At 36.7% G+C, this 18496-nt stretch overlaps 1 protein-coding gene across 1 annotated transcript in view; it reads left to right on the top strand.

The window, feature by feature from the left end:
* The window catches only part of LOC140696284 (uncharacterized), a 355657-nt gene that overhangs the window by 331217 nt on the left and 5944 nt on the right, over positions 1-18496 (top strand). The window contains exon 2 of the mRNA XM_072960686.1: positions 14707-14856. Within this exon, the coding sequence (XP_072816787.1) occupies positions 14707-14856 (150 nt within the window). The remainder of the gene's footprint in view (positions 1-14706; positions 14857-18496) is intronic.

Raw genomic sequence — 18496 nt, 5'->3', positions numbered from 1 at the left:
CAGAAATTGTATGTAGGTGCTGTCTCTGCTGCCACCTTCACTATAGGGGTTCTGCTTGGTCCCTATTTTTTAACATCATTCTCAGATTCAAAGTTTAGAGCTGATGCATCTGTTTGGCAGACTGGGTCAAACACCTGCATCCCATCTTTACAGAAGGCAAGGAAGGCAGTGTCTTGTAATTTTCAATTTCTGGGAGATGTGCAAATTTTCAGACTTACTAGATGTTACCCAGTTGGTCTCCACAGTAGATATAAAATTTTGATTCGTACCATAGCAAGGGACAGTTCCCATTTCTCCACAAAGTTTCCAACATGTGGTGTTATCCAACATTTTAATGTTTGCCAGACTAATGGTTGTGCAAAGATGTCTCAGTGCAATTTTAATTTGCATTCTCCTGATTAGCGGTAAAGCTGAGCATCTCAATGTGTTTCATAATCATAAACTGCCTATTCATATCCTCTGCCCAGTTTTTGAGTTGGATTTTGGCTTTTTTTCATATTGATATTAAGAACTTTTTATATATTTGACTTTTTTAAGTTCTAGGCATTAAATATCTCTTCCCAGGTGGTGGATTGTCTTTTCAGTTTAAAAAATATCTTATTATAGAAACCTTCAAGCATATACAAAATAGACAGAATGATGTAATGAGTCCCAGTGTACCCATCACTGAGCTCATCAATTTTGATTCAGCTCCATCACCACCCAACATGCCCCAGCACTAGGTTATTTAGAGGAAAATTCTCAAATATCATATCACTTCCTGCATAGAATTTCTGAGAGAAAGAACACTTTGTAAAACCAGACCCATAATACCATTATCAACTTCATGTGTAAGAAACCGTGCCTTAGTATCATCAAAATTCTCCAGTAAATGTTCAGATTTCCTCAGTTTGCTCTGTAAGTGTTTTTACAGTTTGTTTGAGTCAATATTCAAATAACCAATTACAATCAATATCCAATGGTCAATATTCAGTAACTGTCACAATTGGTTGATATGTCTCAAGTACATTTTAATCTGTAGGTTACTCCTCCATTCCATACTTCTCTCTCTGTTTTTTGAAAATGTTTCTTATTGTTGAAGAAACCAGATTTTGGTCTTATAGAGTTCCTAAGGTTAGAATTTTGCTGTTTAATTCTGTGTGGTACAGTGTAACATGTTCCTCTGTTCATTATATTTTCTATAAATTGGTGGTTAGATTGAGACACTTAAATAGACTCAACTGTTTTTGGGGGGGCCAGATTGCTTCATTGATGGTGTAGTGTAATTGAGATGCTAACAGCCATTGACGATCATTGCCCAGGTCCATTAATTCAATGGGGATTGCAAAATAGCAATATTCCAATGATACCAGGCCATCTTCTTTTGTTAGCTGAAATATTTCCATTAAAAAACAAAACACAGAACAGTAAAACAAAAAAAGTTCCCTTTATGAATTGTTGATATCCTGAAGTACAGTTCATGTAGAAAAGGCAAGATAAATGTTATTTTCCCTTAGCAGTTTTCAATATCATAAGTTAGTTCCCTAGAATCCTATAAAGAGGAACAGGTTGTGGGTGGACTGTTTCTCACTGAGCAAACCAAGGACCCTTGGAGAAGTGGCTACCTCCTGACCTGGAACAGGAGATGTACAGAATGAGTCTACACATCATAACTGAAAGGGAGGAAGCTATAAAGCCAGTTAGAGTTGCATCAGTAGTGCTAGGAGCCAACCGGAAAGATTTCCACTGATCAAAGATAGGGTAATTTCAGCACTCAGAAGAATAATAACTAAAGGATTGAAACACTATATGTTAAAATTCACAAGTTTATAATGACACCAAACAAAACATTCTTTTTATATTTTGAATGGTGGTCTTTTTTGACTGGATTTTTTTTAACCTGTATATAAGTCAGATTCATTCATATTTTCCTCTAAGTTTGTGTTTTAGTATGTCTTATTTAAGAAATCCTTCCTTACCCCAGTCATAAAAATGTTCTTCCAAAATTAAAAAAATTTTTTAGCTTTCACAGTTTTGTGAAGTGGTGTGAAATATGACTCAGTGTTTAACTGAAATACCAGCAGGAAAAATTAAAGAGAATCAGAGAAGAAATCTTTGGAGAAATAGTGGCTGGAATTTTTCCTGGAATTGAAGTATAAATTAAAAGAAATTTGTGCTTGGACAGATTATGTAAAACTGCAAAAAGCAAAGACAAAGATTTAAAATCATTCCAAGAATAGAGAGAAATAACTTACAAAGGAATGACAATTAAACTAATAGTATATTTCCCAATATCCATAATGAAAGCCAGAAGCCAGTATTTCTCTCAGATACTGAGAGAGAAAAAAAGTCTCAACCTACAATTTTGTACCCTACCAAATTACCTTTCAAGAGTGAAACTGAAATAGTGGCAATTTCATTTAAGCAAAAACTGAAAGAGTTTAATTCCTACAGATCCACCCTGAAAGAACTTCTAAAAGGGGTAGTTCAGGAACATTGAAAAAGACCCCAGAATGATGATCTGAAATATGAGAAGGAATAGTAAGGAAATAAAATAGTAATGATGTAAGCATTTCCTATCTGTTTAAATAATAACAATAGTAATGTCTAATTTGTGAAGTTGGAAAAAGAAAAGGAAAAAAAGTAAGATATTTGGCAATTGCCCATAAGTCAGAAGGGGAGAGTGTATGATCCAAGTTTAATTGTTCTAAGGACTTGTATTATTCAAAGGGGAATTATGATATTGTGTAACTTTAGGCTTTGTTCAGTTAAGTATGTATAATGAAGTTTTAAGGATAACCAATAGAAATAGATGTTATAAATTCCATATCAGCAGAGGGGGAAAAATAGTGAATAAAAAGGAATACACTTAAGAATAGACATGTAAACAAATAGAGTAGAACTGAGAGTCCAGAGATAAATGATTACACTAAAACTGACTGTGGTGTTGGTTACACAACTCTGTGAACATACTAAAAACTACTGAATTGTACACTTTGAATGAGTGAGTTGTATGCTTTGTGAATTACATCCCAATAAAGATGTTAAGAAATAAATAAAACCAAGAAAAGAGAAATACAAAAAGGATGGTTGGAACCAGTGCCATCAGAGCTCATCCTCAGCCTCTTTTCCCTGTTTTCTCATACCTCTGCTGCAGATTATTTTCAACACAGAGAGAAGAAATGCATGGCTAATCATGACTTCCAGACTTCTGCCTGCTTAACTCCACAATTATACATGAAGGGGGTTTCACTTTTGAGATCCCGTTTGAAATACCTCAGCCAAAGGCTATGATTGGCCCTGCTGAAGTATTATTCCTACTTCTCAAGCCAATCACAGTGGCCAAAGAGATGAAGAAGTATGATTGGTTAAGTTTTGGTGGATGGGGTAAGGTGGGGGAAAGGCTATTACCAGAAGGGAAAGTAGAGAACAAAAAATAATAATAAAGAAGAAGAGGTGGAGGGGCATGTGGAAGGGGAGGAGGAGGAGAAGAGGTCTGTTCTGAATATATAGTTTACGTATAGCCTCATCCTTAAATAATGTACTTAAATAATGACTCACAACCAAGAATCTTACTTAAAGGTTCCTGACCAAAAACACTTGATCCTGAGTGATGATAGACTAGACTCTGTTTCACAAGTCAACCTGCAGATGCTCATCTTTAAATAAGTCTGGCCAGGTATCTCTTACACAGGCCTATTATAACCCTTGTGTTCCAATAGGGCTATTCCTGTTGGGTATTACAAGATACAAAAAGGTTACACAATTGCATGATTTTGTCTAACTTTACGATGGCATTTATGCGATTGCTTCTTGGCAATGACCAAGGCCAGAGTCCCTCTGATAAATTAATTTCCTTTTATACCATCCTTAATCATTCTCTTCAGAAGCTCATGTACTTCAGAATTTACTTGTATTAATTTACTTCCTTTAAAAAACCTTTTTTTTTAGCTTCACATTTATTGTGCTTCTTAAAGTCAATTCTATCATCAGAATTTCTGAAATTGCCAAAGTACAAAGATGAATGTCAGGATGTCAAGGGATTTTAAATGAATTCTGACAAGACAGAAAAGGTCAAAGCAGATTTCTTCAACATCTTCAAATGTGGTCCTGATTATAAAGATTTTTAGAAGAGTATTTGGGTTATTCTTTAAAATGACTGTAGAATTCTGCTATACTTGATAGGTCAAAGTTGGTGGAGAACACTCTTCTCTCTAGGGCCCCCAATTTCTGCCCTGCTCACCTCCTCATCCTTCTGCTCTTGCTTGAGATATCAGCTCTTGCAAGAAGTCTTTCCAGGCCCCACAAGATATAGCCAGTTGCCCCTTCTAATATCCTCTTCATACTCAGAGTTTACCTCTATAATAGCACTTATTACACTGTTGTGATTACCTGTTAATTTGTGCACCTCTGCTCCTCTTTACTGTAAGACCAGCTTCCTGGTGGCAAAGACTGAACTTAGATTGAAGCACCCCAGAAAATAGCACAGCAACTACAAAAACTAAGAATCTACTATGCATTTAGTTCAATTAAAGGACAGTCTTCAAAACAATTGTCCCATATCCTATAAGAGTGTCAAGGTCATGAAAGACTGAGAGACTGTCCCAGATTGGAAGAAATGACGAGGGCATGACTTTGATCCTGAATTGGATCCTGGGCCAGGAAAGGAACATTAATAGGACAGTTGGCAAAATTTGAATAAGGCCAGTGAGTTAGTTAATAGTATTTGGTAAGTATTAATTTCCTGGTTTTGGTTATTGCACTGTGGTTTTATAAAATAACATTTGGGAAGCTGGGTGAAGGACATAGGAAAATTCTTTGAATGATGTTTGCAGTCTTTTTGGTAAGCCTGCAATTATTTCAAAATGGACAATTTAAAAAAAATTAGTAGGAAAAAACAAGCATATGTTGACTCATGAATAAAAGTGAAGGGAGAGAAGGAAGGAGAATAGGAGAAAAGAAAGAATGAAGCTAGAAAGCTAGCTGGCTTTAGGAAGCATAGCTAGGGTAATAAAAAGGTGGACTTGAGAGCTTTTATAGCCATAGGTGCCTCAAATGCCATTTTACCAATTCTTAGCAGTTTAATTAGGAAATGCTGTTCTTGACCACAGCCTTTGTAATCCTGTCTCGCTGTTAACTCCTTAGCTTTGTTCCATTTGCTTTCAGAAATTTGATTTAGCAAGCACTTCCTGAGTGCCTGCTGTGTGCAGGCACAGTGATGAGCATTAAGGGTGGATGCAAATGTGGTAAGATATGTTCCTTGTCCTCAGACAGGAGCTCCATCCACAGGAGAAATCGAAGCATAACACAGTGACCATACAGCGAGAAATGTGCTGCTGTTCCCCCAAAGACCAGATCAAGGCAAGACTTTGAGGGCATTATGCTAAATGAAATAAGTCAGATAAATACAGCATGATCTCACTCATATGTGGAATTTTTTAAAAAAAGAATTTATAGATATGGAGACCAGATTGGTGGTTGCCAGAATGCCAGAGGCAGAGGTGAGGGGGTGAGCAAAATCAGAGAAGAGGGTCAAAATGTACAAATTTCCAGTTGTAAGTCCTGGAGATGCAATGTACGACATGGTGACTATAGTTAATAATACTGTACTGCATATTTGAAAGTTACTTAAAAAAAGCAGATTTTTTTTTTTTAATGGAAGTATTGGGGATTGAACCCAGGACCTAGAGCATGCTAAGCACACATTCTACCACTGAGCTATACCTTCCCCCTAAGAAAGTAGATCTTAAAAGTTCTCATTGCAAGAAACAAATTTTGTAACTGTGTGGTGATGGATGTTAACTAGACTAGCTGTGTTGATCACTTCACAAGACACAGAAATAGCAAAGCACAGAGAAAGGCAGATACCATATGATATCTCTTATATGTCGAATCCAAATCATTCTGTTATACACCTGAAACTAATATAGTGTTATATGTCAATTATATCTCAATTTTTAAAAAGAGGCCTCACAGAAGAGGTGATGTGTAAATTGGGTTTTCAGAATAAATCAGAATTTACCAGTAGACAAAATTGGGAAGAACATTCTAGGCACAACATGTATAAGATCTCAGAGGTGGGAAACAGCAAAGTAAGTTCAGCACAGCTAAAATAAAAAGCATTCACAGAAGAGTGGATTCCTTTTTATCAGCTTTATTGGGATATAATTCACATCTCATAAAATTTACCCATTTAAAGGGTACACTTCAGTGGTTTTTAGTATAGTCACAAAGTTGTACAACCATCATCACTATCTAATTTTAGAATATTTCATCAGCCCCCAAATGAAATACCATATCCATTAGCAGTCACTCCCCATCCCTCACCCCCAGCCCTAAGAGACCACTAATCTACTTTCTTCCTCCACAGATCTGCCTATTCTGAACATTTCATAGTAAAGGAATCATATAGTATACGGTCTTTTGTGATTCCTTCATTTAGCATAATGTGTTTAAGTTTTATCCATTTTGTAGCCTGGGTCAGAACTTAATTCCTTTTCATTGCCAAATAATATTCCAGTGTATACATCACATTTTGTTAAATCATTATGTTATACACCTGAAACTAATATAATGTTACATGTCAATTTGGGTTGTTCCCACTTTGGGCTATTATCAAGAATGCTGCAATAAACATTAATGCACAAGTTTTATCCAGATATAAGTTTTCATTTCTCATGGATATATATTTAGAAGTTGAATTGCTGGGTTTTATGGTAACTCTGTTTACTTTTTGAGGGATTGTTAAACAGTCTTCCAAAGTGACTGCACCATTTTACATTCCCACCAGCAGTCTAGGAGGGTTCCAATTTCTCCACAACTCCACACTTGTTATTGTCTATCTTTTTTACTACAGCCATTCAAGTAGGAGTGAAGTAGTGTACTAGCTTTCTAGGGCTGCTATAACAAATTACCACAAACTGGGTGATTTCAAACAATAGACATATGTGCTTTCACAGTTCTGGGGGCTAGATGTCTTCAATCAAAGTGTCAGCAAGGTCATGCTCTCTCTAAAGCCTCTAAAGGAAAAGCTGTCCTATACCCTTCTCTTAGTTTGCTGTGTTGCCCACAATCCTTAGCATTCCTGGGCTTGTAGCGGCATCACCTCCCTCTCTGACTTTGTTACCACATGAAGTTCTCCCCTGTATCTTTCTCTTCTCCAGTCATGTTGGTTTAAGCCCCACCCTAATCCAGTATGACCTCATCTTGAGTTGACTACATCTGCAAAGATTCTATTTCCAAATAAGGGTCATTCACAGGTTTCAGAGTTAGGACTTCAACCTACCTTTTGCTGTGGAGGGATGAATCCCTTTCTTCAGAGTGGATAGTGGGGGCCATGAGCAGAACTCATGGCACCTCCCACAAAGATAGCAGCAGGGAGGAAGATAAACCCCAGGAGTCCCTGTGGAGCCATCGCCACATCCCTTTGCCCTCCTCCTCCAGAGCACCATGTTCCTGACTCCCACAAGGAGTGCAGCTCTAGAGCCTGTGGGCAGACCAAGTCCTGTTGTTGATTTTTTATTTAATTCCATCGGGTTTGAGAACCTATTGTACATGATTTCAATCCTCTTACATTTATTAAGGCAGAAGAATGGACTCTCAATCTCAAAAGTCATGAAAAACTTTCAAAGGGTTTTGATTGAGATGTAAGCGGTTTAACGTGTTATAGAAAGGTCACTCCAGAAGAGTGGATTGCAAGATGAGGTGGAGGAGGGAAGGCCAGTCAAGAGGCTATTGAAAATCATTTAGACAAGAGATGACTGGTTCCCAGATGGAGGTTGTGATAAGGAAAAGAATGAGCAAACCAAAATTAGATTCAGGAAGGAGTATCACTAAAGATGAGAATAATTAGCTAAAAGGAGGAAGTCTAAACTGACTGCTGCGATTCTTAGGGCAGTGAAACTACTCTGTATGCTACGATAATGGTGGATACAAGTCATTATATATTTGTCCAAACCCACAGAATTTCTGACACCAAGAGTGAGCTGTAATGTAAATTATGGGCTTTAAATGATAATCCAATGCTGTGTTGATGTAACAAATGGTACAAATGTTCTACTTTGGTGCAGATACTGATAGTGGAGGATGCTATGAGTGGGAGGGGATGAGGGTATATGGGAACTCTCTATACTTTCTGTTGAATTTTGCTATGAACTCAAAACTGCTCTGAAAAATAAAGTTTATTTTTAAAACTTTAAATAAAAAATAATAAAATAACTCTTTTATTTGAGACTGGAGCGACCAGGTACATGCTGTGACCCAAACTGGGCCAATCAGTGTCTTGCCTCCTAGAATTTGAACCTTGAGCAGTGAAATTCACAGTAGTGAGGGTTGATCTGCACTTCTGCCATGTCCCGAAGAAACTGTCCTCCTGATAGAACCCAGAGCTGCCCCAGTGTTTAGCCAGCCAGAGCCAGGACAAGGATTAGGGTGAGGGGCTGAAGTAAGTGAGGCATTCACCTGGAGAACAAAATTTAAGAGGTGCTCCAAAAAACTCAATAGTCAAGGTAAATAATATTTTAATGCAATATTTCTAAAAAGCAAAATTAATGCAAATTTCCACAGTGAACAAAATATCAAAATCTTAAGGACAGGATCAGCATTACTGATTTTTCCTTTTGCCTCAGGCTCCAATATGTCTTGAAATAGCACTATAGAGCCCTGGTTGTTCACATTTTTCTTTGTTTCCATAAATCGGTCCCTACCTCTCTGTAGTTCCTCCTTTCTGTAAGTTAACCAGAAAATGTTTCCCTTGCTCACAACTCAAAACCCAACTGCCATTAGAAGTAAAGGGGACTGGCTGGTAATTCCTTGGCTACCACGGATTACAATTTACAATTGTAATGGATTAGCCTCCTTTTGGACAGACCCTATGTTGTCCTGATGCAAACCTGAAACTCACTTTACCTGAAGACTCCTTGAAATCAGAGATTAAAAGCCACCAGTTGGGAAAGAATCTCAAAATAACTATGCTGAGTGAAAGAATTCAGACAAAAATGAGTATATACTGTGTGGTTCCATTTATATAAAAGTCCAGAAAATACAAACTAATCTTTAGTGACAGAAAGCAGATCAGTGGTTTCTTGAGGGTTTGAGGGTGTGGGGTTGGCAGGGAAGAAAAACAAGGAAACTCTGGGGGCTGAGGGATGTGTTCACTACCTTGATTATGGTGTTGGACTCAAGTGTATACATATGTCAAAACCTATCAGAGTATACACCTTAATTATCTGCAGTTTATTGTATGTCAAATATACCTCAATAAAAATATTTTTTTAAAGTCACCAATTGGCCTCTAGACTTTAGAACTTTACTATAAGTAAACTTTAGAAATTTCACAAGTTTTACTTGAATACAGTGCTCTAAATTGATGTCTTTGATGTTTGACACATTTGCTTTTTTCCATTTCATCCTTTTTCTATAAGGAGGTGGATTTATTCAGGTATTTAGAAATTGTTCCAAGGGAGTGTTTCCCTAAGGTTGCAATGGAATAGTAATTTAGTCTGTGAACTGCATACTATCCCAAGAGAATGAAAAGTATACTGTGCTGATTTCCTGCTCAAAAACTCTAGTGTGCAGATGATTCTCAACTTTTGAATAGATTGTCTTCCCAAAATTTTCTGTCCATTTCTAAGTTATGTACTCCATTCTTGGGTCATACTTTCTCCAAGGAAAGATGTTGTATAATCTAGATGTGTCCATAAATAATAAGGAATAATAAGGGAATGTTAACTGACTTTAACTTCTAAATCCACTTTCCTCATTCAATCAAGTAGGGATAGTTGATAAAAATGATTTCCCATAGTCACAATTCATTATTCTGCTTTGCTTTAGGTCTTATGGCCAGAGGTTCCTTTCCCTGGAATTTAGGGTCCATAATGCTTCAGACTCTGACTCCTCTTTCAAGCCCACTTAATCAAATATAAAATCCAAACAATAGTAAAGAGAAAGAGCTGCCTTTTCTCATTTTTCCTTGCCCCCTTCATTCTCCAGGCCGAAGGTTCCCGTGTACAATCCCAGCATAATCTGTATGATTTCTTAAAAGAAAATAGCATTTTTACAGGTCTTATAAATCAATAGGTTTCTTTTATTTATTTTAAAGAGCTCAAAGAATTTTTCATCTGAACACTAATGTTTAAATCTAAAAATGTTCAAAAATCTTCTCATAGCCCAAGTTTGATTATGAGACAATTGAAATAATAAATGTACATTGATTTATAATTAGTGTAATTGATTTACAATGTCCTGGAATTCTGTAGTAGAAACTCCCCTATTCCCAGTCTAACTTTTTTCCTATTTTTTCCCCAGTCTAAGTTTTTAATAGGACCCTGCTGTATTTTAAAAGTCAAATCAGAGACTTAAGGAAACTGGCAATAAAAGGGAAAAAAAACTATCTCAGAAAAAGAGTGAAAACCTAATTTAAAATAAAGAAAAGACATAAGGAGAAATAAATTATTTAAATTAATTTTAAAGTTAAGATAAAGAAAAATTTAAATAAATATAAAGAAAGAAAGGGAAAAAAAACCCACGATAGTGACATCTACAAACAAAAAAATGCAGCTGATCGAAATCTTGTAGTTTTCAAGCATTGCATATGTAAAGTCCTTAGGAATGGCTTCCAGCTCACCAATGAGAGTGCTTCTCTACATGCCAAATTACTACGCTAAGGCAGCTTGAGGGAGAAATATAATCAACCATTTGTTGATTATTTATTTTTTTAATCATGTCCTGAAGCATCTACAGATGTAAGGAAGCATGTGGCCTCAGACTGGAGCTGTTTGCAAACAGCAGGATTGCCTGGCCCAAGAAACGGCACTAGCTGTGTGATGAAAACCATCCCTCTACAACCGTGTTTGGTTAGCACCTATGCCCCGCTGAAATTGGCATAGCACATTCTCTGTGGGCATGCTGCCAGCCGAACAGATGGGCATGAATGTAACCCTGCCAAAGAACCAATGTGTGCAGTGAGCTCACAACTGTGGTTAGACTTCTTTCCAAGGATGTTGCATCTACTTAAGCTGCCCAGCCAAAAATGTATGACTTAACATGTCTTTGGATGGCAGTAATGAATACGTATATAATTCTCCAAATCAGTGGTTCTCAGAGTGTGGGTCCCTGGACCAGCAGCATTGGCACCATGGGGGAGATTGCTAGGTATGCAAATTTTCAGGCCCCACCCCAGACCTATTGTATCAGAAACTCTGGGGGTGGGAACCATTAATCTGTGGTTTAACAAGCCCTCCAGATGATTCTAGTGCAGATCAAGTTTGAGAACCACTGCTCTAAACCGTGTTTTCAAACGCTCAGGTTACTTGAGAAATTTTTTAAAAGACTGATGCAGAGGGATGGTATAGCTCAGTAGTAGAGTGTGTTCCTAGCATGCAGGAGGTCCTGGGTTCAATCCCCAGTACTGCTATTAAAATAAATAAATAAATAAACCTGATTACCTCCCCCCACAAAAAAAATATTTTTTTTTAAGGCTGATGCCTATGTCTCAGGCCCAGAGATTCTGACTTGATGCAGCCTGTGCCTCAGGAGTTTAAAAATCTCTTCAGGTGATTCTAACATACAGCAAAGCCTGAGAAGCACAGTTCTAACTACCCAGAATACCTCGCACAAACTTCGAGGAGAGATACTTCAGACCTTCGCAAATGCAGATAAGTCTTTATGGAAAGAACATTTGTATAGACCTTTGCTTAAATAATTCTTTGACTTGTTGATCACTTTATTTTAAGCTCTTGAATAAGATAAAGCTGATGTAATCTGTGGCTTTTGGCAAAGTCCTGTGTGCTCTGAGTCACCTTCAAGGTCACCCTCTCCCACAGCTCCGTCCCTAACTTTGCTCCCGATTTCACCTTAACGAACTCGACATCTAAGGTAATATCTCCAAACTCAATTCTTTTGGTATCTCACTCCTCTGTGTCTCTCAAATACTGAAACCTTGTCTTCTTCCCAGCCAGGAAAAGGTCTGATATCAGAAAATTAAAACTTCAGGGGGAGGGTACAGCTCAAGTGGTAGAGCACATGCTTAGCATGCACGAGGTCCTGGGTTCAATCCCCAGTACCTCCATTTAAAAAATAATTAAATAAATAAACCTAATTAGCCCCCCTAAAGAAAATTAAAACTTCAAGCAGTCTAAATGGAGATAATAAAAAGCAATAAGAAAAGCCCCTTTAATCGTCAAACTTACCCTGTGTATTTAGTATTAGTATAAATATTCAACAAAGAAGGCAAGTGACATACGTGGCAAACAGAAAAAAACAAGAAGGCAAGAGAAAGAAAACTTGAAATACTTATTAATTTGCTATGCTTTCACTACCAGAGTCACATCAAGACACACGTAGACGTGATAATATTCACGCATCCCACTGGAGAGAATGGGAGAGGTTGCTGCTAACTGGCAGCTCGGAGGACAAAAGATCAGGAACTCACACAAACCAAATTCACTGTTGGGAAGCTCTGAGTTGATGAGCACTGAGGTTCATGGCTATGTGTAGGTGCTGCTTCTCTCTCCTTTTATCAATCTTGCTGGAAAGGATGAACAGCAGCCTTCTACACGAATCCCTGTCATAGATACTCAGTTGGAATAAAGGGGCTTTTGACCTCAGATCTGGTTTATTCAATGGTCCAGCTCTGCCTTGAATGTGTTTGCCTGGCTGGGACTCAGTCTACCTAGTCTTGGTCAATCTGTTTTTCTCAGGAATTGGACCATGACCTGATCCCCACATGCTGTCTAGGATCCTGTTTTCATCACAACGACAATGATGTCAGCCATTGAGTATCACCAGCATTGCTGCTGCTCAGAGAATCTAGCTGCAGGATCCCAGCTCACCTTACCTGATACCTTAATTTGGATTTTGTGATTTGGACTTCTGATCCAGCTTCCTTGGAAATTGGTCAGTTCAGTCACCCAAACTATTGTCCCCTAAAGCTTAAACTTATTCTCATCTCTTTATAGACCCACTGTTGAGAGTCCAGGATGACCACTGGCAAATTTTCTATTCTATGACACTTCGAAGCCTCTTTGAAGGATCTTTTCAGAGTACAAACTTAACGAGTCAAATTCTATAATTTTATTCTAGCCATGTACATTTGACAGACTGACCCACAATTTCCTTGGCCTCCTTTCATTCCAAATCTCAGTCTTTCCCCCACAAGTAGAGTCATTTTACTTCATATATCAAGGAGTGTTCCTCTAAACATACCAACCCCTTTGCTAGAACATGGTTAAAGACCATGGTTCAACATCTCAGACTCCCTTGGGGCCTCCCACTCAGGTTTGGTTTCCTGTCTGATTTGTATTCCTTCTGCAGCTGATTGACTGCATACAATCAATAGTCTACATTTTCCAGGGTATTTGGGATAACTCCAGCCTCCCCCCCAAAACTCTGGGTAGTGGCTTTGTCCAAATAAATAATATCTTACCTATTTAAATAGTTTAGATAAATAATATCTTAATCATAAATATGTCTATTGTACATGTATATTATAATAAATATAATATTAAATATGTATATCTTAACCATTTAATATCAATAATATAAGTAACATCTTAATGATCTAACACCAATATTCTAAATAAATCCTAAGCATTTAATAGAAATACAATTTATATAAATTATAAATAATATCTTAACCATTTAGTGCCAATATTATTTGTTCAAAAAGGACTCTACACAGATTTGTACAGACAGAAGGTAGAATAGTCGTTGCCAGGGGCTGTGTGAGGGGACCGGAGGAGTTATTGTTTAATGGGTACAGAGTCTGGGATGATGAAAATGTTCTACAGGTGGACAGTGGTGATAGTTATACAACAATGTGAATGTGCTTAATGCTTCTGAATGGTACACTTAAAAATGGTTAAAGTGGCACATTTTACGTTATGGATATCTTACTATGGTTTTTTTTTTAAAGGACTCTGGAAGCAGTAATGTTTTTCTCTAATATTACTCCTAGTTACTTTGGTTGGAGGGGGACAGATATTCACTCAAGTTTCCACAGTTAATGGCTATTTATTGTAAGAGTCAGGATGGAGCCAGGATCTCCAATCAATGAACAGGGACCAGACTGGACCAGAAACTGCACGGTACCTGAGGACACTGGGGAGCAAGAGCTGTGACTCTCCTCTCAAATGCTCCATCTCAACATGGCTCAGCCTCTCCCTGTCTCTGCCTCCTCACACTTCCTGCTGCTCCTCCCACAAAAGACTGGATTTCTCTTCTCTATCTTTTCTCCTTCTCCTAGCTTCCACCAAATTGTTGTCTCACTTCTTCACAGTTTAGCTTCCTCATCCTTGGCTCTGCTCTTGGCCTCTGTTCTACTAATTATACCCTTCTCTATACACCCTTTCATATCAGTTCCTACTATTACCCACCTCATATTCTGTTTCCCAAATCAGATTCCCATGAGTGAATATATGATTGGTCTTACTTGTCCCTCTGAGCGGTGTTTTTTGAGACAGGTCACCCCATAAGCTGCTCTCCAGTCTATATTTTGGCTCCCTCTAGTGCAATCAGCCATGTATACAAAAGGCAGACTTACATGGTACAAAACATGATCACCTTTATCTGCCTCTTTAGCAAAGGCAGCAGGTATTAAAAGACACCATGATGGCCAAGTCCTATACTGTCTCACTTTCCGTATCTTCTCTCCTTATGCTCTGAAATAATAACCCCTTTTCTGAGCAGTCAAGGCAACTACATCTGGGTCAGTGAGATCTTTGACATCAGTCTATTTCAGGAGCATCTCTACTAGCTGATGCAGCTGAAGACCAAATGACTGACTTAGAGATTACAGCAGCAGCAACACCTGCAGAAGCACTCCTTGCTCTTGTGATCACTAATATATGTCTGCTCCATCCATCCAACAGCATGCCTCAGGTGAGAACACATGCAAAATCAATTTAAAACTCTTAGCTTGATTTTAGGACACATTTTCACCCCTGCTGGTTAATTATTATGTTTCTATTGTTGGCATAGCATAAATCCAAAAATTCCTTTTGACAAATATATCATTTTCAATCAGCAAATTATTTTTAGTTCTTGGTCATTAAATCCTAATAATGTATCTAGTACATTTGGCCTGTAGCAAATGCACTAATTATTAATGTTTTAAATAGCACATAATAGTTTATGGTGTGGGCAACATGCTAAGGAAGATATTTCTCCTAGTTGGAGATACAGGAGGCTCTTCCTTGAGACATCAGATCCGGCTGCCTGAGTCCTGTAGAGCAGACTGAACTCATCAGCTGGCTCAACTCCAGCCCTGCAAGGCTTGAAGCTTCTAGGCAGGAGAACAGACAGAAAAGCTGCATTGTGGGTGCCCCCAAGTGGGTACATTTTGATGTGCACGCTGAGGATTTTCTGGCCAGCAGCTCTAGCATTAATTAGGTCATGTCTGTGAAGAGTTTTAAAGACAGGAAAAAAGCTATAAAAGTGTGTATGTTTCTCAGCATGCATCACTTATTTATATAATATCAACTGAATATTTACTATCTCAGGTTATCACAGATCATTTATTTTCTAGCAAACATCTTATGGGAAAGTTTTCAAGGTATGCTGCCATATAAAAGTGTAGAACTGAAAAAGGATGGACTTTAGTGTCAGACACAACTTGACTTTGAACATTCAGCCCCATATTAGTTGTGTGACCTTAGGCAATCCGCTTAATTGCCCTAACCCTCAATTGTCTCATTTTTAAAATGGGATTTAGGAGTATTTGAAAGAGTATTTCTATTATAGGGCTGTGTTTGGATAAGATAATATTTGTAGTGTAATAATTAGTAACAGTGTCTGGCACATTAAAAGTGCACAATAAATATCATTTATTATTTTTATTTGTAAATGGTATTGTTTGATATATATATATGCAAAATAAAATATATTTATTGAGATACATTGAAGTTCTAGGAGTTCCTCAACACATTTTCAATAAATTTCCTTCTTACTCAGTTAGCCATAGGCAACTTCTGTAATTTGTGACTGAAAACTGAGCAATATATATGGTTATGGCAGTGAAAAAGAATGAGGTTGACCTGGATTCCTCAAAAATGTCAATGTCATGACAGACCAAGAAAGGCTAAGGAAATGTTCTAGATAATAACAGATTAAGACACAATGACTAAATGCAGTAAGTGACTTTGGACTAGCTCCTATATTAGAGAGGAAAAAATTCTATAAAGGACCTATTGGGACAACTGATGAAATTCAAATATAAGCTTTAGACTGAATAAAAATATTTTATTAATAAGTTTCCTGAATTGATAAAAGTGCTCAGATTATGTAAGAGGATCCTCTTATTCTTGGGAAATTTGCACAGAAATCTTAAGGGACATGATGCATGAAATCTATGCCCAAAAGGTTTAGAAAGAAATAGATTAAAATATGTATAATATCAGTGTGCATATGTGGATACATATAGAAAGACGCCTATTATATAGACAACACCATACATACACATACACGTGTGTGTGTGTACAGAGGAAATAAGAGAGAGAATATAAAAAAGTGTAGAAAATGGTAAAATTGGTGAATTGGGGCAAAGGGTAAAGAGTAGTTCTCTGCACTCTTGCAATTTTTCTTTGTTTAATAGCTAAAGTTTCAAAATCTAGGTTAAAATATTTTTACATAAAAAATAAAAGATAATGAAGTAGCCTCTGAAAAAAATATTAGCTAACTATCCAGTACTTAGAGACAAATCCACAAAATTATTGCAAATTATTTGGCAAATAAACTATGCTATACGTTAAAAGGAATGTTGTACTCTCTAACGAACCTTGGAATATAGTAACTGATTCTTTTCAAAATTGAGAATTAAAGCATAAATGTTTTTCATGAATAAGAAAAACTATGAGCTGCAAAAACTCAAAAAGACCTTAGAGGTCACTTAGTCAGGCTTCTTTCAAAGACAGAAGTCATCCAAATTTCCTTAAAGATATATCACCCACTCTAAAGTTATGGGATAAATCACTCTGTACTCATTCTCTGATGGTTTAAAATTACATATGACTCATCCTGAAAACTGTAATAAAGGGAAAGAATCAACCATTTATTCTGCCTTTTCTGTCCTAGCCAATACAAGATAAGAAAAATAGTTGATATGGGAAAGTTCTTCTTTGTAGAATAATTCCAGCTGATAAATGAAGAAGAAATGATAGGAAAAAATATATCGCTGTATTTCAATCCTAATGCAATAGTGGATCTATGAAATAATCATCAATGACCACTAAAATTATTAAGCAAAAAGCTGATGGGGAGCTTTATTTTGGATAAATCAAGCTGAACTCATTGATCAGAATTTTACTGTCAGAAAAAGACAACCAGACATTATGTGCCTCCTAAATGTTTCACGTAGGAAGTGCCCAACACAAATGATGAAAGATATTTAAAAAAAAAAAACTGACCAGGCCTCTAAATGTATCTACCCATTTACAGGAAATACAGAGTTCATATGAACATGTTGGATGATGCCATGAGGATAAAATTAGCAAAATCCAGATTATTGGGAAACTCTACATGACAAACAACTGAGTTTCTTCAACTAATAAAGTTGAAAGAAGAGTGAGGGAGAATCTATAGGTTAAAAGTGACTTGAAAGCGATGTAACTAATTATAATGTGTAGAACTTGTACAGATTCTTAACTTCAACAAACCAACTGTTTAAAAAAGTGTTGTAAGACAACAGGGATATCTGAATACTGGTTGTATATTTGATGATATTAAATAATAGAATAAGATTAACCACATGTTGATAACTGTTGAAACTGGGTGATGGGTGGGCATTTAAAATACTATTCCCTTTGCTTTTTAATATGTTTCAATTTTCCATTATAAAATTTTAAACATTATTTTTAAAAGATTGAGGTTGCTGTGTGTTTCCTGAAATCGAAATACTACTAACACGTATTTGTTGAAAAATCAAGGTCTAATTTTTTGGGGTTGTTTTATTATATTTGTTATTATATATTATTTTTGTATTATACCATACTTACTATTGGTAAAATATACATAATGTAAAATTTTATATAAAAAATTATTTCATGTTTAAGAGTACAGTTCAATGGCATTAAGTACATTCACATGTTGTGCAACAATTACCACTATCCATTTCCAGAACTTTTTCAACATCCTAAAGAGAAACTCTGTATCCATTAAATAATAATTCTCCATTTCCCCTCCCCTGGTAGACTCTATTCTACTTTCTGTCTCTATGAGTTTGCCTATTCTAAGTACATTGCATAAGAGGAATCAATCATACAATATTTATCCTTTTGCATCTGGCTTATTTCCCTTAGCATAATGTGTCCAAGTCTCACCCATGTTGTAGCATGTATTAAATTTTCATTACTTTTTAAGGCTGAATAACATTCCATTGTATGTATATACCACACTTTGCTTATCCATTCATTTATTGATGGACATTTGTGTTGTTTCTATTGTCAATAATGCTGCTATGAACACTGGTGTAAAAGTATCTAAGTCCTTGCTTTCAATTCTTTTCAGTATATACACCTAGAGGTGG

Source organism: Vicugna pacos, chromosome 5 (assembly GCF_048564905.1).
Source record: "Vicugna pacos chromosome 5, VicPac4, whole genome shotgun sequence".
Classification (NCBI taxonomy): domain Eukaryota; kingdom Metazoa; phylum Chordata; class Mammalia; order Artiodactyla; family Camelidae; genus Vicugna; species Vicugna pacos.
This window is presented reverse-complemented; position numbering and strand designations above follow the sequence as displayed.